We start from the raw sequence: 20,989 nt of genomic DNA on the forward strand, positions 1-20,989 counted from the left end.
TGACCACCATTTTACTGCGATTATATTTCATCCCATATCATTTCATTTCATTAAATTTCATCCCAGTTGATTAATGTCTCAAATTAATCATCTTCATTTAATTTCACTCCATATTATCATTTTTCATAAAATTAAGAAAATAAAGTAAAATAAGACATGACTTAAAGGTCTTAGTTACCAGGTCATAAAATCTCTTAAATAAAAAAAATCTATTTGACAACAGAATCATAATAGTGCACAAACTTATAATTTCAATTAATTAAAGTCGAATTTCGACTACCGGGGGACCACTATCTAATATAAAGATGAGAGATATATTTGTCAATAATGCATGCCAGCTGTAAGGGATTGTTTCCCAAAGACTTGTAGATATTATGATTACTGATTCTTGAAAATTTAAAATTGTTATCGTTTTTTTTTTCATAAACTATTTCACCAAACCACAAATTGTTATGTTTAATTAAGGAAATGAGCGTTGCTTTCTGTTTACGTCAAAGTACTAAATAATTATCTTATTGACAGTAGTATTGACATCATAAACCTTTTACTATTCTGTATGTAAATCAATGTACGAATATTGTAGCTTATAAATATTTTATACAAAATATTGTTACTATTTTATACTAGAGCGAAATTAAATTACTTCAAGAAACGAGTACACGGCCAAAAAGTCTGCTCTTTTGACTACATTTTCTCATTGAACATGGCTTCTCTCTACATCAACCTGGTAAACGATGAAGTAGCATTAGCATCTATACGTTTGAAAATATAGGGCCCTATGAATGGTCGACTGTGACGCAATTTGGTTTGTCCACTGTGTCGGGTTTCGTCACCTGGATCTCTTTCAATTGATACCATTAATTTCGTCAGATTTTCTTCGGTTTTCTGGCTGGCACGAATTATGCAATGTAATTGGTATTAAAACGTTAGAACTCTCTCATCTCTTCTACTGAATCATTCTGTACGTATACAGCGCACTTAGCGTATTTAGCCAGTGGCTTAGCTCTGCCCCTGGCATTGCTGAAGTCCATGGGCAACGGTAACCACTTACCATCAGGCGGGACATATGCCTACGAAGGCAATAAAAAAAGGCATTAAACATAACCGCTAGATCCTAATTTTCGAAACGAAATATTTCATGGGAATTTTAATCTACCGTTATAAATTATTAGGACCGAGCTTTGCTCGTTTTTTTTTTTGATAACGCCATCTTGTGTCTTTAAAGCGGTTAGTTGCCCTCAATTAAGAAAAATAGTATTATTATTCGCCAATAGATGTCGGGAAGAGTTGATTATTGAAAACACGAATAAAACAACATTTTCTGAAAATAAATCGTAGCTAGATCGATTTATCGCCCCCGAAATCCCCTGTATACTAAATTTTATGAAAATCGTTGGAACCGTTTCCGAGATTCAGATTATATATAGGTATATGAATATACAAGAATTGCTCGTTTAAAGGTATAAGATATTCCCAACCACTAAAACAAAAACCTAAACCATATCAATCGATTATCTATAATTCAAATTCTTTATTTCTTGTGTCTCTTATTTTGCTCAGATCCTTCTCCCTATATAATGAAAAGTTTCAATTTTAATATATAAAAGCAAACTATTCGTGTAGTTCGAACGTAACACGAAGCAATACCTGAATTATTTATGTCCTTTTAAGCCGTTTAAGGTAAGCGACCGGGGACCGAGATCGTACCTCCTTGGACATATTTAATGAAGCCCTGAATAGAGTAATAATGCATGTAAATATATACAGGTAGTTCCAATTCATGTGTGTAATTGGAGCTCCGTTCGTGATTGGTGCGCGCATTTAATCGATATCGCGTGCTCGGTAGGGTTGAGACGAACGAATCGAGAGGCTTTATTGAAAAAATATAAGTCGACTTAACGTCCTGTAATTTTAGGAGTATTTTTGTATGTCTGTAATAGAACTTCGTCTTGTTTTCTAATTCGAAATCATTTCTTGGAAGCGGCTACCAGACTCTATAAGAATTAAAGTGTTTTTAATTCAATTAGGTCTTACTCAGGTAACTTAAAAATTATAACTTTACCACCGATTCTGAGTGCAGTTTGACCACTGAGAAGAATTAGTTAGGAAGCTCAGGGTATTGTTACGCCGGTAAGAGTAACGCCATCTATCGCCGAATAGTCGAACGAGTATCGAAGGACCTAGTAGCACCTAGAATGCTCGAGTAGTACAACGCCATCTATTGTCAGATAGCGGAAACAATACTAGAGATGTGTAGAATACTCTCGATAACTCTAGGGATGGCACACAGTGAGTTACTAATCGGAACTACTCGAAGCGAAACAGCGAACGGATCACCTGAATCGAAGTGGAACATGCGAATTGAGAGGTTTAAAGTGTTTGTTGAATGTTTTAAGTGTTCTAAGTGTTGAATACAGTGTTAACTTGTAATTCGGTTGAATTTTATTTATCCCGAACCCCAGCGCGTTACAGTATGTTCATATTCAATATGCGTACGGTATTGTATGGTGACAGTATTTATATTGTACTCTATATGCTGCAAAAGAAATAGACTTCGGACGCTCAGAAAAAAATAATCGTAAACAATTCGTTCTTTTGATGGCACGTCTGAACATACACTGGCCGCTGAGTCAATACGAACTCCATTACGTATACTTGATACAGATAAAGAATGACTGCACCCGTATATCACGATAAGGAGCGAGATAGCAATTTGATTTAGTGCCGTAATCACTAAAACAATCAAGCAAATGTACCGCTGAGGCGTTCGCATATATCTAGCCACTCGGAAACCTGAATTTCATGGGTGGGATAACGCATTCAGATACGGCTCCGGTCGATCGTATTCAAATGTCAAGTAATTAATTTGATTTCCTCGAAGGAAGCGTGTCGAATTGCAGAACTCCAAGGGAAATGAATGATTAAATAATGAGTTTCAAAGGTATCTTTCTCGGTTCATTTTATTGATTACAATTTACAGTCTCAGGCTTTGAATATTCATTCCTCACAATCTTCTCTCACTAAAAAGTTTTCCATTGCTATTCTATTCCATAACTACCAGTTGGCAATAATCAAAACCTAAGAAAAGTAATCCCCATGTGAATTACTTCAAAACCTCTTTCAAACTATCAGAATCACTATCAATTAAATAAGTTACCTTAAATCTAAATCGTGAGAGTACAGAACAACTATTTTCAAATTTATTATCTATGTGTTCTTAATTTTTTTATAGGTTTTTTACTGTCCTCATAAATAGAAGAAGTAATAAACGACTTATAAATTATAATTTTAATACACATTTAAAAAAAAATGAATTATTCACACAAGCACCATTGTTTTGCTAAGCGAAAAACAACACTCATGCCCGGAGGGTAAACTCTGAAATCCAGTGGGGCGTGCCCGAATCTGACAACTCAAACATTGGAGGTCAATCCTTTTAGGGTCGACAGCTCCGCGAACTTTGATGGTAAATATTTTCAAACTGAACCCACATTTCAATTGAAACAGAAAGATTTCAATAAAACAAGTTTAAATGAGTTTTATGCATATTTCCGTCCTCGGCTTTAATTTCTGAGGAATGCTGATCATGGGGCAGCTGTGGCGTCATTTAATAAACTATACTACAATCATGTAATTGTTAATTACCGTTACATTTGCGTATGCTTAAGTCTATCAAATTTATTTATAGTTAAGTGAGGAAAAAATGATGAACAATGACCAAGATACAAAAACCTCAACAGATTAAGATTAAATAAAATATATAATGATATAGAGTACTTCAGAAGGAATAAACAATAAAAGACTTAATTGCGTTTTCTGTTATATGTATGTTTAATAAGAAAACAGTATTTAAAGCCCTTAATCTCTTTTAAAATTAATATTAAAAATTAAACTGTAAACAGTACTGAACTCTCTTTTTACTCAATGATAGACGTCACTCCACGACACTGAATGACACTGAAGAAAAATCCTTTAAAAAAAAAAGAGTTTTAAATAATAATGGTTTTTCTTTACATATACATATATTCTTGAAAAACGCGAAAGTCTAAAGAAAAATATTTGCATGAAAAACCTTCAGAACCAGGAAGTTATCATTTCGCCGTAAAAATTCCTCGGAAACAAGTTTACGTTTTATTTTCTTCTTTTTCATTTTCTTTTTCCGCGAAACTTTAGCGGAAGTTAATGAATAAATTTGCATTAACAGCCCTGGGTGTGTAAGCAGTGTGATCCTGACGTGTACCAGTAGACCGGGAGCTCCAGCAAGCCGTGACATCGTCGACCACAATACCTCGTTTCCGGCTCGACTGTCGCTGCCATATGTCGACAATCCTATTTCCTGTTTATTGGACACGGCATGATATGTGGTGTCACGTGTGTTCACAAGACCGATTTGCGGCCGATTCAAACAATTCGAATCCCTTATACTCTTTTTGGAACGAAGTTCCTTATGGGACGATGCGGAGGGGTACCCTAACCGGGAAAAAACGTCCGTAACGTAAGATTTTTATAATTTATGTATAGTGTTGGTATGATGGCTATACAGTGTATAATGTATAGTCTACGTGATGACGGTTATTATTATTATTCATATAGATAGCTGTTTCTTTGTATATTATTATTATATATTTTTTATAAATCATTGTGAATAAAATAAAGTTAATAACTTTGTAAAGTAGTTTTTTTTTTATCAATAAAAAATGCATACCCGAATAATTATTTTCTTTATACCTCGGATAGAACTTAAAATTAATATTTTTATAATAAGGAACTTCGTTCCTATCCGGTGTCCCACCACACATCTTTTATTGCCCTTGTAGGCAGATGAGCGTACGGCCCACCTGATGGTGAGTGGTTACCGTCGCCCATGGACTTCAGCAATACCAGGGGCAGAGCCAAGCCGCTGCCTACCGCTTAATACTCTTCACAAGCCTCGTTTGAAGAAGGACATGTCATAGCGCTCATGAAACACCGTGGAGGGGAGCTCATTCCATAGCCGGATGGTACGTGGCAAAAAAGACCTCTGAAAACGCTCTGTGAATGAACGCAGTGGCTCCAGATAGTATGGATGAACTCTACTCCGTGGCGGGCGGTGCGATGGTAAAAACGAGAAGATTCTACGACATTAAAGGATTTTTGAGGGCCAATAAAAAAAAATCGTCTGTTTTGGTTATGGTAGACAGCGGCTTGGCTCTGTGACGTCTATGAGCAACGGTAACCACTCACCATCAGGTGGTCCGTATACTTGTCTGCATACAAAGACAATAAAAAATTTAAAAAATCTTGTACCATAAAATTTAAAATTCCAACACTTAATTTGTTCTAAAAGAATTAATAAACACGAAGCGATCTATGGAATTTTTAAACTATTATTTACATTACGTTGAGTTTTAATAGCGATGCAATTATAAAAACGAATCCCATTATAGTTCATTATACGAATGCGAGTGTTAACGTCGAAAGTGTGAAAAGCTCTCACACTTAAAGCGCTGCTCGAATTCTTTCGTCGCTTGAATTCGTTAATTTCGTCACCCATTATGGACATTGATTTTTTTTATAGCTCTGATAATTATATTTTGTCATTATACTACGACTCTTTGAATAAGCAGACGAGCTCACAGCCCGTATGATGGTAAGCGGTTCCTTTAGCTCATCGAAAACGCGAATACCCCACCTAAATATCAAGTAATAGGTAAGTTGCGTTAAAAAAACATTTTTCCTATCCATTTAAACCAGAACTTACATTCGCAAACTACCCGAATAATACTATATCTGTGTCATCATCAGTATCTTCAGCCCACGGACGTCCACTACTCAAAATATACCTTCTACATACCTTCGTAGATACTAAAAACTAAAAAGAAGATAAATAAAAAACCTACAAACCCTCTTTGGTCACCAGCCTCTTCCTCGGTCACGTTAGCCACTGATTTATAAGAACAATGTTTTATGACGCGGAAGATTATGATAATTTATTTTACAACGCGGTTTGTGAAAAGTCGCAAACTAATCGATCTCTATACTGTAACACAATCATACGAAATTCATAATTAAAACAAAATACTTTTACAGTTTAATGTCACGTTTTGTCATTGTATTATTTCCGAGGTTTAGAAAAAAAAAACCAGTGAAGATGAAAACCCAAATCAAGCAAACTGCCAGACTTAGGCGCTAGGACCTACTACTAGGCGGTATCTTAGAGATTCCAATAAGAAATTAATCTATGATTTTTAACAACATGGCTAACAACTACCAACACTTAAAAACTTTAACCCAATCAGGTGCTCTTGTAACAAATTAGAATATGAAGCAGTAAAATTGCAGTTTCGTGTCTAAATGATTGCCTTCGAAGGCACTGACGTCAATAGTACCAGTGGTAGAACGACTGTTGTTTTTGCATTCGAATATTTAATAACATCACAATTTCCAAAGCGCCCATTTTATTAACTCCATTTAATATCAATATTATAACTTATTTAATTAAATAAATCCTACTCAAAGGAAAACAAAAAACTCTTCAAAGTCCCCAGAGTTTTCTACGAGACTGAATTCGCTGTATTACGATACTTCTGTCGAATTAGAATTAAATATATTATGTACATCAAATATGAATACACAGTGAGCATGATTTTCTTTGAAGCACTTTGATGTATAATTTGATAAACATTTTAAATTACATTAGAAGTTACCTACCCACAACATTTGAAAACGTATCTGGAACACAAAAACCAACAATACATTTGGCGATTCAGTAGTTATTATTGTGTACTTACTTTTCGGATAATAAAATTCACAAGTAAACTTTATGGGAATATTAAAAAAAAACATTCATCCACAAAAGCTCAATCAAACCCACTCACCCAGAACGCGCTTTATACGTCTACATAGAGTGTCGGATAAATCGATCATTCAGCCAAATAACCAATACGTTTGTACAATATCTGTCTCTGATCGAAGCCTCGGTGTATCAGTGTTTAAGCCTGCAGCCACAACTGGCCAAGCAGAAGGACCTATTTACCGGGCCATTGCGCATTTTGTGCCAGTGACGTGGTAAAGGTCGGCACGTGTTACAGCGTTATAATCAAGTTTCAAGCTCAAACGAGGCTTATAGCTTCGGAAGGTCAAAGCTCTATTGTTAGAAGCTGTGTTGGATTGCAAATAATTTGCCCTTAAGATGGAAACTATGTGGTGAGGTTAATTTTTTTATTATTTATTGACTGTATAATTAGTCCTCTAAGTGGATTTAACTGAATTTATTGTAGTTCTGGAACGTCAGCGAAGATTATGGAATAACTTAGATGTCTTCGTATAAAAGTAAGAGGCTAAAACCGTAAAAAGTGGGAATATTCAGATTAATATTTTTCAGAATGGCAATAAATGCAAACCTAAACATTAATAATTTATCTTGCCAATGGTCCGTTTTCAATCTTCACAGGTCGTATTATTGAATATTTACTAACAAAAACTCTCCAACAACGATATTTTTATTTCACATAAGCTCTAACACGACAGAGAAACTTCTAATACCTACCTACCTTCAATATTAGTAAGAAAACTTCTTTGAAATTTAATCCCGAGACGCAAGATGGCGCCCCTTGCACTGCGCCGCACTAAGCCCCGCACAGGGAGATTAAGGCCATGAAATACGCGTTCTGTAGTCGCATTATGATCGCTGTTGGTTTATAGTCAATTGTAAACACTTCACACAATAACAAACAAAATTTTTAACCCAATCTATACTAATATTGTAAAGCTGAAGAGTTTGTTTGTTTGAACGCGCTAATCTCAGGAACTACTGGTCTGATTCTTTCAGTATTAGATAGCCCATTTATCGAGGAAGGCTAAGGGCTATATAACATCACTCTAAGATCAATACAAGCGGAGCACCAATAAAGAATGTTTCAAAATCGGGGTTTTTTCTCTTTTGAGAGCTTCCGCTGCGTGCGCTGCGGAAACGGTTAAAATTTCTAAAATTTATTATGTTGTCATTATGTTGTTTAGTATGTCGCTAAAATAATGTATGACTGAATTGTTTCCCTTTAAAAGATCTAAAAAAAGTATATGTCTATATGTTAAGGTTGGCTCACTATAGCATTTTTTATGCTAACCAAATTTGTTCTAAAATAAAGCATTACGTGTGAACTATTCCACGCGGATAAAGTCGCGGGCAAAAGCTAGTAACAAATATAAAGCAATACAATGAAACAATGAATAAAAATTATATGAATTATTCTTTTTCGTTCAAAAATATGTAGTAATTGTCATAATTTTAATGAAACTAGTATAAAATTGTCTATAGAACAAAAAATATTTATTAGAGTAATAGATATCAAGAACCAATATGTTGAATTAATATTAATAATAGGAAAATAAAATAACCAACTTTCCCAACATAATGTTTCATGGCCCAGCGTTGAAGACGCTTCAGTAGCACAGTATTATACTCACAGTTAGTTCATATATCTTTTGGTCTTTTGTTAGACGAGCACACAAAACCTCGAGGGCTGAGCTCTTTGATGGAGAGTCCGAAGTCGCTTGAGAATGCAGAGACTATTCGTAATGCCTGTTCTAATTTTAAATAGGTAAAGCATTCGGAGAACAAGTAGCCTGTGTGTTCATGTGGTTACCGTATCTATATAATTTTATAATTATAGGACTATCGGTACTTTTGGAACTATTTAAAATAAAACCACTTTTTAATGCATGAATTTTTTAACAATAAGGTGTCATGGAACAACCATAAACAAAACAGTTATACCTTTTATTTGTGTAGATATTAGACATAGACAGTTGATATTAATTATTTAATTTAAATTAACAATATCTAATAACTATGCATATTGTACAGTTTCAAGAATTTTACCGTTCGAAAAGCAAATGTGGACCACAACTCCTTCTAACAGACGACTTTTTATCATCGATTCGAATCAAGTCCTCGTAGAAAATTATCCACTATCTCTCGCCTTCCAGTGTACGGGATACATAATATGCATGTAAAGTAGACTTTAATCTCACGTTTCATGGCTCCACATTGAAGACGCCTGAATAGTTTCACTATACGTATTGAATTCTAACGTATGTATATTGAAGGTCTTTTGTTATACCCACAAGAGGAGTGTGGGGGAACACCAAGAAAACCGTTTCTATTTCAAGTTAGTTATTCTGATATATTCCCGGCTAGTTTTGTGTTTATTTGAAACGAATTAATTAAAATCATTATCTCCGGAATGTGAATGTATACATATAATTATAACGGCCCAAAATTTCACCCAGATTTATTCTAACAACATTAATTCACGGGTTATAATAATATTTTTAGGGAAACGCAACGTGTGCGTGCTTTTCAAAGAGCTCGAATTAATACAAACTGGTTCTGGTCATACCAAGAGAGCTTATGAATTTTTCCCTACCTAGCTTTGCGCGGACGGGTAGGTGAGCTCACGGGCTCAACCTAAGAGAATTTGCTAACACTAGCCCTAACATGAGCAGTACTTCGCAGAATCTACCACTGGAAAATCGCGATCCATTGAGAAGATCCATTTGAAGTCGTCGTGGCCTAAAGAATAAGACGTCCGGTGCATTCGTATGAAGCGATGCACCGGTGTTCGAATCCCGCAGGCGGGTACCAATTTTTCTAATGAAATACGTACTCAACAAATGTTCACGATTGACTTCCACGGTGAAGGAATAACATCGTGTAATAAAAATCAAACCCGCAAAATTATAATTTGCGTAATCACTAGTGGTAGGACCTCTTGGGAGTCCGCACGGGTAGGTACCACCACCCCGCCTATTTCCGCCGTGAAGCAGTAATGCGTTTCGGTTCGAAGGGTGGGGTAGCCGTCGTAACTATACTGAGACCTTAGAACTTATATCTCGAGGTGGGTGGCGCATTTACGTTGTAGATGTCTATGGGCTCCAGTAACCACTTAACACCAGGTGGGCTGTGAGCTCGTCCATCCATCTAAGCAATAAAAAATAAAAAAAAAAAGGTCCGGCTAGAAACTCAGTGGGCTGTGTATATTGGTTTGTTCACTTGCCGAACTCTGATGGACGAGTTCGATGAGGACGGTGACCGGTGCTTGAAGAGTCTAAGCTAGTCATTGCAAGATCGCGAAACTTGAATCGAACCTAATAAAATTTCAACCTTCTATAGTTGAGGCCGTCAGCGTAAAAGTGGCCTAACCCACAATTTTTCATATTCGTGCTTATATATTGCAACTAGCTTTTGTCCGCGACTCCGTCCGCGTGGAATAGTTACTTTGGCATAACGTTAAATTTTACCCCCGACTTCATTTACGTAGAAAGTGAAAATATTTTTTAATTACAGAATGTTAAGGAGCTATTTAAACCCCTATTTTGAAACATTCTGTATTGGTGCTCCACTTGTATTGTGTTTTACCATGATGTTATAGCCTTATAGGCTATAGTCTATAGCCTTCCTCAATAAATGGGTAATCTAACACTAAAAGAATTTTTCAAATCGGACCAGTAGTTCCTGAGATTAGCGCGTTCAAACAAACAAACTCTTCAGCTTTATAATATTAGTATAGATTTATTTAAAACATAATAAATTTTTATGCAAAAACGGTTTATCCCTAGTTTCACACATAGATAACAGATGGCTTTGTAAACATTATTTTTGCGCGAATTGTTTTTTGCTTCGAAGCCATGTAAGAGTAAATTCATACCTCCTCATTATCTCCATCTAACTATGGTAAGCTTAGGTCACTTTTACGCTGCCGGCCTCAATTGTACACAGAAACGCTGACGTACTGTATTTCACCTAAATACACACAGACTACTGTACGTACACATACGTACATATATCTCGTCTTTTGTTTTCAACGAGCCTCAGTGCAGACAACTTGAAGAAACACGAGAACGACGTATCTCTTGGTTCCTATTTTGAGAACACGAGTGATCTCAGCGGAATTCAAAGGAGGTTCTTCGTATTACGTAACAACTGAAGTGTCCTTCATTAAGTTGGTTCTGTCCTTGGATAATGTACATTTTAAAGCGTTAAAAATAGCATTATATTATTATAATTGAAAGGACGAGTGTATTCAAGTAATAATAATAAAATTAAATGACACGTTTCGTTGATAATTCGATTTTGAACGAAACTCTTGATGCGCTAGTGACTTGAATTTTTTTTTTTGTTTATTTTTTTTTATTGCTTAGATGGGTAGACGAGCTCACAGCCCACCTGGTGTTAAGTGGTTACTGGAGCCCATAGACATCTACAACCGTAAATGCGCCACCTACATTGAGATATAAGTTCTAAGGTCTCAGTATAGTTACAAACGGCTGCCCCACCCTTCAAACCGAAACGCATTACTGCTTCACGGCAGAAATTAGCAGGGTTGCGGTACCTACCCGCGCGGACTCACAAGAGGTCCTTAATTACGCAAATTATAATTTTGCTGGTTTGATTTTTATTACACGATGTTATTCCTTCACCGTGGAAATCAATCGTGAACATCTGTTGAGTACGTATTTCATTAGAAAAATTGGTACCCGTCTGAGAATCGAACACCGGTGCATCGTTCAACACGAATGCACCGGACGTCTTATCCTTTACGACTTATAGCTTCGATTAAATTTAATTTCGGTTAACACGGTATTCAAAATCTGAAAAACATTTTAAATTTAGCTCCGGCTAACGTTCGTGAAATATTGATTTCAAAACATCTCAAAACAAGACACTTTTAGAACTTACTAACCGAATCACGACATTAAAACATTCTATGTATAAAAATGGCTCTAATTTAAACATAACCAAACGCCAAAACCAAACAGGAGTGAGTACAACGATCTGAACCGATCTTTAAATAGCCCGCCGCCGCATGAAGTGCAATAAAAAGCAGTTATGGATCCACGAGCCAACTTAAGACAGTATAGTGTATGCAAGTACTTAGAAGACAGGTCTAGTTGCAAGAATCGAAAGCATAACCAGATTTTTTTTCCTCCTACCTATGCTGATAGCCTTGAGAGGCTATTTCAGCTTCGCCCTAACATGTAGGTGAGCTCACGGGGCTCAAACCGGAGTGTTGCTAGCACTGGCCCTAGCTAGAGCAATGCTTCGCAGAGTCTACCGCCGGATCGGAAACGCGACCCACGAGAAGATCCGGCAAGAAACTCAGTGGGCTGTGTCTGGTGGTTAAATAACCTGGTGAAGACAGGAAAGTTTCAACAACTCGTTACGAAGCGTCACAAAAGTATAATTAAATAAAAGTATAATTTAAAAAAAACGTGTGAACGCGCGCCATCTTTAGTACATTAATGGTACTATGACAGAGCCTTTTCAAGAACAAAAACGTCAATAGCACATCTATTAATAACCTATATAAATAGCTGTGTATACAAATGACTTCAACCTACACAGAATCTTGTTCAACTTAGCTGAAGTACTCAAAGGAACATCTTGACATGCATAATTGCTGTACGTACAGAAATAGACTATAATATTTATTCGAAAACGACAGTGGATTCTTTAGAATTAATCCGACTTCACGTGTTTTTATCGTCGAAAATAGGAGAGCATATTTGGGTCGTAATTTATGCAAGAAACATTTTTGCACATTTTTTTAAAGAGGACGTTATTTTCTTATTACTAGTCGTACACTCTTGGCAGAGTGGTTGTGGTCATGCATCAATCGAATCCTGCGATACCGATGATCTCACGATGCGATGCACGATGTTTCGCAGAGTGAAAGCAATCATTTATATTGAAGTGAGTTACAGATTTTAATGGGTCAGTCTTTCGTATTGGAGATCATCCGCGCGATCTTTCGCCCTCGTATTTCCCTTGCACCACCAACCGCAGAATGGAGTCCTCATTATGAGAGATGTGTCCGAAGAACTATTAGTATTAGTGTACATTATATTGTCAATCTAAAAACAACTACTTCTCCATCTATCAATGGTAATAAAAATCATTTCTGTCGTTTGTATGCACTCGATTCACAATTAGCTACAGTCAGAGCGGAGCGACACCGGGTTCCACTAGTCGAAAAATTAGACCGTTTAGGTGTCACGGATTTTCTATCCTGTTGACAGTATCAATGCTTATTTACCTTTTGAACATCGGTAGGAATCAGGGTCCTGAAGAATGGTTTCAAAAAAGCTAAAAAACCTTAACAATAATTAGTATTCTAATCTCAATTATTTTAAATAAAGCGTCGCTTAGAACGTTATCGCTCTGACTGTATTGGCTTGAGAATGTTGGTAAAAATGGAATGCAGAAATATTTTTAAAATTCGACTTGAGAATTTCAATTAGAATTCCCGTAATTTTTTTTATCGACTGCTTCAAGTTGATTTTTTATATTCTTAATAAATTCAATTCTACTGCACGTTTCTTTGTCACCAAATTTTATTTCAATGTTTAATGGCCTTAGGGGGCCTGAGTTTAGATTTATAATTGGTGGCGGCGGTACAATAGCTGCAATTTATAAGTTTTTTTTTAATAATTGTTCACCTCTAACTTATACCCCATCCCATCGATATTTGCACCATAACTATGATTTAAATCATGATTTTTCAGGACATTTGAGCCTGCTAGGTGACACCGCGATTAAATGCTTTAAGGGAAGAACCATATCTGCCCGACACACTAGTAAGCCTAAAATTGTGGGGTATGTACTTAATTTTTTCCATTTAAGTTTTTTGTTACACTTCGTTTAGTGTTACAACAATATTGGCCTAAAATCATATTTAAATACACCTACAAAACTTATTGATAAACGTTTTACCCCCCGGAAATACGGGTTTGACATTTATTTAGAAAAAAAACAAAAGATTTGAATTTACAACAAAAAACCTGATTGCGTTTTTCTTTTCGCATTACGTTCTTATCACCAGCACAGTCGGGCCAACAAAAGAGTTTTAGATTCATTCCAAAACAATGGGCCAGAGTGGAAATCTCTTTATTCATGGAAAAGAAAGAAACGATTAAACCGTAGGTAGCAACGCCAACGGGTAAAGGGATTACGAGAATTCATACGAGTTTAATACATTACAGCATTAAATGTATGTATAACCTTTCCCCAGCGATAAAACACGTAAATAGAACTTTATGTAAATTCTTAGAATTCTCCTTTCAACGTTACCGAATTCGAAAACGGAGATACAATAAACAGTTCGTCGTTTTATTTCATTGTTTTTTTTTTTTTAAATGTCTTGCTATGAATTTTGTTTTCATAATTCATATTAAACAGTAATGGAAATAATTTGAATTTTAAATTTGATTTATGTGTCAATTAGAAACGCGCGAAATTATCTTGTGTTAATATTATATTATGTATAAAACAACAAGTCTCTCTAATTAGTAATTAAGGCAAACTTTAATTAATTAGATTTAGATTGTCTTCGTTAACTTAAGAACAATACGTTTCGATATTTGATTATTTAACAAAACAAAATCGACCTGTATAGACTTTTATGAAATTTTACGAAAATATTTTCCTTACATTTATTATTCAAAGACAATCTGTACGATATTACGAACGTTTTTTTATCAAATTCACGAACGCATAAGGAGTCACGATTAAATCAAGAGGCACGAGTCTCAGTATCGGGGATTTATGATTCCGTAGCTTGCCAGTCTGCCTTGCTCTTTATTTTATCATGCTATAAAGCCTGGCACGAACGCGCACCCCTTCGCCTCTACACGTGAATGAGTCTCCGTGTAATAACTCTGAATTTATGCCTTTTATTACAGAACGTTTGTACTGCGTTATTTGCAAGCGAACCAACTAAGTAATGTTCGTTGAAAGAGTCTATTTTCGATATTAACTACACACAACTATTGGTTCGCTCGGTCAGCTAGTATCTACAGTCGGCATCATTGCGCCACGTTGAAAAGGCGGCACGACATGAGAACCCTTTTATCGTGGCCGCTGGAAACTATATACCCAATCCTGTAGACCGAATGGTAAACAGTCGACATCGCCCAAAACACATCATTACGGATCCTCCCGATCCATCAACGGTGCTTTTAGGTATCACAAGCACCGGTCACCGTCCTCGTCGAACCCGTCACTTGTGACGAAGGGCTCGATGAGCGAATGAACCCATAAACACAGCCCACTGAGTTTCTCGCTGGATCTTCTCAGTGGGTCGCGTTTCCGATCCGGTGGTAGATTCTGCGAAGCACTGCTCTTGCTAGGGCCAGTGTTAGCATCACTCCAGTTTGAGCCCCGTGAGCTCTGATACCCATAACACAGGGAATCGTAAATTGGGGCCGGATGACCGTGTGTGATTTGGTCTCAGTTAATGATTGTTTTTTTTTCCGTTTTTTTTTCAATTTATATAGTTAAACTTTATTGGTTCCCAAAAATTATATGCAATTATATGGTTAATGATTATTATTTATGGATATAATATTACTATTAATGAATATATAACTTGCAGATAAAGCGGTGCCGGCGAACCGTGTGTGCGGATTATTTTGAAGCTGAATAATACAGCAGTCAAAATTAAGAGAAAAAAATCAACGAATAAATTTTATATTTTCTGTATTTTTCTCTGGTACCCATATATAACACAGGGAATCCTAAATTGGGGCCGGATAACCGTGCTGTTACACAATCAACATAATAAATACGTTTTGGTTAAATATTAACTATTGAACTACTTCACGGAGGCAGTAGCCAGGATGGTGATAATACTTCATGCGGTTGTAATGCAAACTATCCGTTTTGGTAATTCATGTAAGTGCGTAAAAGAACTTAAGGCGAGCCTAATTTTATCGAACCGTAACTCAATTAGTCCGACACATAAAGTTTATTTTCCTTTAACACAAATGTTAACTCATGTCGAAATAGACATAGACTTGTAACTTAAGACATAAATAGTCTCTAATTTATGATTCTAAGAACCACTAATTCTCCTAATACTATACTACTAAATAAACCTGTCAGTATCGACAGTCTACATAGTCCTACCAACATTAAAATCTAAATTTTATTTATAAGGTTGCCAAGTTTATTTTATATCATAATATTTTAATAGTTAACCTGTCACCATGCATTGACCTCACCTCGACTTCGATATGATATTAACAATGATAATTATACCGCAGTTATGACGTCATTTTCGTGTGAAACTAAAAATATGGTTTATAGCATATTTTCTTTTAGAACCACCACCATAGTAGACAGTTAGGTATTATTCTAACAATATTATAAATCTGTATAAAAAAATGATACTAATAGTCTCTCGTTGTGCGCGCATCACGCAAAAACTGCTAAATAGAATTCGGACATTTTTCTACATATTTTACTTCTTAGACTCTGTTTCTTTTTCTGAAAAAAGAAAGAAAAAAGTGTATTGTGCACACCCGGTTGGAATAGAGTTTCTTTTGATATGTCTTTTGTTGTCTTTGTATAAAATAATGATTAAATGAAAAATAAAAAGTCCGTATAAAATTACTAAACAAATCATAAAATGTTAAGAAATGCATGTAAAATTGGTAATGCCGAGTTAATTTCTAGAATATTAGTGAGGAAAAAACACGTCACTATTTTATTATTAATTAAAAATTCAAAGAGATGTCCGTTCTCGGTGTATTTTTACGTTGTTATGCTTTTTTCGGTCTATCCCTAGGCCCGTGTACAAAACGTGAGATAGATAAATAATTACATTCTAAAAAGTTTCATAAATATTACAAATGCGTTTTTATAGTGGTACCTAATCGATAAATAACGTTAATAATTTTCATATGGTTAATGTCAATAACAGCGCTTTAATATAGAAATGCAATTCTAAATCGCTTGCGTAACTAGTTAAAATACCAAAGTACGTCGATTACGTTTTCCTGCACGCCCAAATTACTCTGCATCACTTAATCGATTTTCAAGAACTTTCTGTATCGATATAGAAATAGTTTAAGCCCTCGAAAACCACTCCTTTCATCCCACTACTGCGTACGGATCTTCTCCCACGCGTTATAAGGTGTAGTCCACGCGAGCTAAGCTAAACGAAAATCGAATGCCTTATTTTTAATGATTAATTCCTAAAAAGTGGAAGAGTAGTGTTGTGGCTAGAAAATCTTTTTATTTATATATAAAAAATATCACAGCAGTCTTTTCAGTGATTTAGAGTTTTCTTTTACTCATGTTGAAATAGAATTTTGGTATAATATACGTTGTAGGTGTTAGATTACAATCGTTCTAAGCTTATACTTATAACACGGCTCATGTTTCGTAAGTCCCTGGCGTGTCACCCTAAATATTACCACAGTTAAAAATAAGTAATGCGGTCTAGATATGATAATTATACATGTACCATATTTATGGTAATTTAATTTTAAAGGGGGACCTTTTTTTGGATTTCGAATCATAACTACGAACCGACTTAATCTCATATTATGTTCAGTTATAGATTTAAGCTCTGTAATATTAATTTATATAAATGTTATAATATATTAAATATATTTCTTTAAATCACATGATTTAACATAAACCTGTATTTAATTATTTTGGTAATTGATTAAATCGAATCTCGGAAGTTGATAAATTAGAGTTTTTTTTTCTTTAAATTTAATTTGAAGTTTATTATATTTTTTGTGTCTTTTTAGTTGTTCTCTATTTATATAAATCACTACTTATATAAAAAATAATTTTAAATTAATTTATTTAAAGCTTTCAGTGTTTTCTTCAATTCCACGTATTTGTTTTATAATTATTACATGAAAATTATATTTGTATTTATTAAATATATATTTTATTACATTTAATTTTTTTAATACAAATATTTTTTTGCTGAAACATTTCGGATTTCGAAATCCATTTAAAAAAAATCCTTAGGATTTTAATATTGCTCAATTCCAACAAAAATGGTTAAAGTAAAACCAATATACCTACTCTTATAATTCATTTATTCAAATATTCAAGTTTTTTTTATTGCTGGGATGGTTAGACGAGCTCACAGCCCACCTGGTATTAAGTGGTTACTGGTGCCCACAGACATCTACAACGTAAATGCGCCACCCACCTTGAGATATAATTTCTAAGGTCTCAAGTATACTTACAAGTTTCAAGGCAACGTGATGAGTTTTATCGAGAAAAAGATTTTTTAGAACGATAATTAGCTTTATAAACTTGTCAGTTAATAATTAAAACAACTTCAACTTCGAAATCATTTTATGCTAAATTTAAAATGCGGAATTATGAATTTATCGAACGAACAATTATTTGCAACGCGCTTACGTATTAGATTAAGGCTTTAACACGTTAAGATCCACGTTTATTTAAAAACCCCTAACATTTCGTGATTTAGAAATTACATAACGCGTAAAGATGATCATTATCATGTCATCTTTGATGTTAAGATTCCAAAGAACGATATATCCGTTCTCTTTGCCATATAAATCCCGATCTATACTGCTACTCTTGAAGACCTATCTAAAAGTATACGCAATAAAAAGAAAACTTCACATATACTCGAATATGTCCTAAAAATAAGGGAAAGAATCTTCTTGTTACTGTTGAAAAAGTTGCCGACGGCAAAGCCAATTTTCCGGGCCGTCGGCGAAACCGCCGGCGTGTGTTACGCAACCTACGAATACCTAAAAAAAACTCAAACCTAAGCGTTAACGAAAACAACTTTTATGGCATCCGCTGCCGTGTAAACTGCTTCCTTTCAGCTTGCGACGATCTTGAAAACATTAGTGAACGCGTGCCATCGATTTTCGGCTTCATATGCCTCGAAACGATGCCAAACCAGCCGGATAACCTACGAAATAATAAAAACCTGCAAAATTCTTAAGCATAACTCACCTGCCCGGCGTGGAGGACGTCCAACAGTACGGTAAAAACACTTATAAAAAGCACGGCGCGCGTCATTTTTGCGGCCGCGTTGCGTTCCTGTAATCGCCTGGCTACCACTGACGTTCGCTTCGGACGCCAGAAACCTGCGTACTGCTGGCTTGGTATGGCACCGTAGTCGTACCTAGCGTCGTATAGATCGACCCTCCCGGGACAGAGATGGAGAATACTGCCCCTCCCGTGCGACAGAGAGAGCTAGCTACACGTAGAGGGATAACGCACGCGCACTAGCAAAAACGCAGCGCACAATGAGGACTCTATCGAAGGGTATAACGAATAGTCTTCGTCTAGCTTTGTCTGGATTTTCCAATGATGCGTCATTTTAAACAGACGATTTTTTTTTCAAATTTAACTACCAAACAACAGTTTCCTTTGGCCACAGTCTCTTAACATTACTCTGTTGTTCATAAAATTCATGTGAAAATTAAGCATAAATTTTCTGTTCAAACAACTTTTATACGATGAGTCATCGAAGCGTAAAGTACGTACATACATGTAGGCATTTTGGATGTATTAATAAATTTTCGTAACATGCGTATGAAGTCTTATTAAGTACATGGTAGGCGACAACTTTGTCTTGGGAAAATTTATTACCGACGGCCGATGTTAAGTCCCGTATGAGTATCTCGTTTCTCATGTCGAAGGTCATTTTCGAACATTATAGACGGTTCTAGTACTTTAATAGGATTATCAAACGATAATCTATCAATAAATTCTAGTTATATTACTAGACTATTAAACATACAGCTTAAAGCATTTTTGCACGGTTTTTACGATTTTCACTATTCCACATGACACTATTTGGGGTATTTTTACTTTTATAAAATATAATTTTTGTTATGTTTTCCGCTCACTTCGTCGGTATTAAATGGTCATCGGGGTCATCATTGCGCCATGATGTCGAAATCTCAACTCTATTATAGAATGGGCTAATTAACTCTTTGAGCTAATTATCTCTCTAAAATATTTGGAAGTTGGTTATAGGTATAGTATCCTAGTATATGATTTACATGGACACAGTGCGAATATGTAATGTAAGCTTAACTAACCAAGTTAAATTTCTACGTACAAATTTCAAAGTTTTCTGTTGGTTTAAAATGAATTCCGAATAAACATACTTAATGTATGTATCACGGTCAGTGTAAAAATCTCCGAACTTAATTTTAAATTTTTCTTAACTTTGTTAACGACTAGCTGTACCCGTCTGCTTCGCTGGTCATTTAAAATTAACATTATTATTTCTCCCCCCACAAAGATTCTCATCATTAACGCCCCCGCAACTAGTGTAGGAAGTCCAACACTCATATAAATATTAGCCTATCCATTAAGTACATGTATTTTCTACATGGATACCAAGTTTCAAACCAATCGGATGCATGGTTCACTAGTTATAACGGAACATCCGTAAAAACCACTGTAGATTTATTTATATTAGTATAGATTTTCCAAAATTATTTCTCTTAATAGTTATATAAAAAACTGTCAAAACGGTATCTTCAAGATTTGTTGAGAGCGATGCTCTCGCAAACATGAACCCCCTTCATCCCTTGTCAAAATGTTGTATCTACTCTAACAATTGAAACACGGTCTTTTGGTTTATTCTTTCTTTTTTTTATGATGGAAGGATTACTGGTGGCCCGGAGGCCTTTCCAGTTTCACCAGGACAGGTGGGCGAGCAAAGGCTCAGCCAGGAGGGGTGGGATTTGCTAACAGCTGTCCGAGCGCCTCCGAAGGAGACCTAACAACTCAAGAGTAGCTGCTTCGCGAATGAATCTACTACCGGATCGGAATCGCGACCCGCTGAGAAGATCCGGCGAGAAACTCAGCGAGCTGATTCATGGGTTAGGTTGAACGGCGAACTCTTTGTCGAGTTCGACGAGTACGGTTACCGAGGTCCCTAAGCCTGCTCCTAGAGCTGAAGACGTCTAGTGCAAAGGTTATTGGATCTGATGGATCCGTAAGGACGTGTCTAGGGCGTCGACGGTGACTGGCTCCTGCATGATCAGGATTCGGGGAGTAGTCAGCGGCGGCTACGATAAGGCGATTATCATGACGTGGTTTATTCTGCAAACGAATGTTTTAGTATTTAACTAATCGTGTCCGGAAATAAAAGTCCGTTATTTTTATTAAAGATTTTGCAATTGATGCACACACTCGCAG

General features: G+C 35.7%; 1 protein-coding gene across 4 annotated transcripts in view; it reads right to left on the reverse strand.

Annotated features, from left to right (window-relative positions):
- The window catches only part of LOC100529232 (amyloid precursor protein), a 146,950-nt gene extending 128,008 nt beyond the window's left edge, over nt 1–18,942 (reverse strand). For all 4 annotated transcript variants that reach the window (XM_004928276.2, XM_062673745.1, XM_004928277.5 and 1 more), the window contains exon 1: nt 18,782–18,942. In XM_004928276.2, the coding sequence (XP_004928333.1) occupies nt 18,782–18,847 (66 nt within the window). In that variant the 5' untranslated portion in view covers nt 18,848–18,942. The remainder of the gene's footprint in view (nt 1–18,781) is intronic.
- Nucleotides 18,943–20,989: the final 2,047 nt, after the last annotated feature.

The sequence above is a fragment of the Bombyx mori genome, chromosome 18 (genome assembly GCF_030269925.1).
Source record: "Bombyx mori chromosome 18, ASM3026992v2".
Lineage (NCBI taxonomy): Eukaryota > Metazoa > Arthropoda > Insecta > Lepidoptera > Bombycidae > Bombyx > Bombyx mori.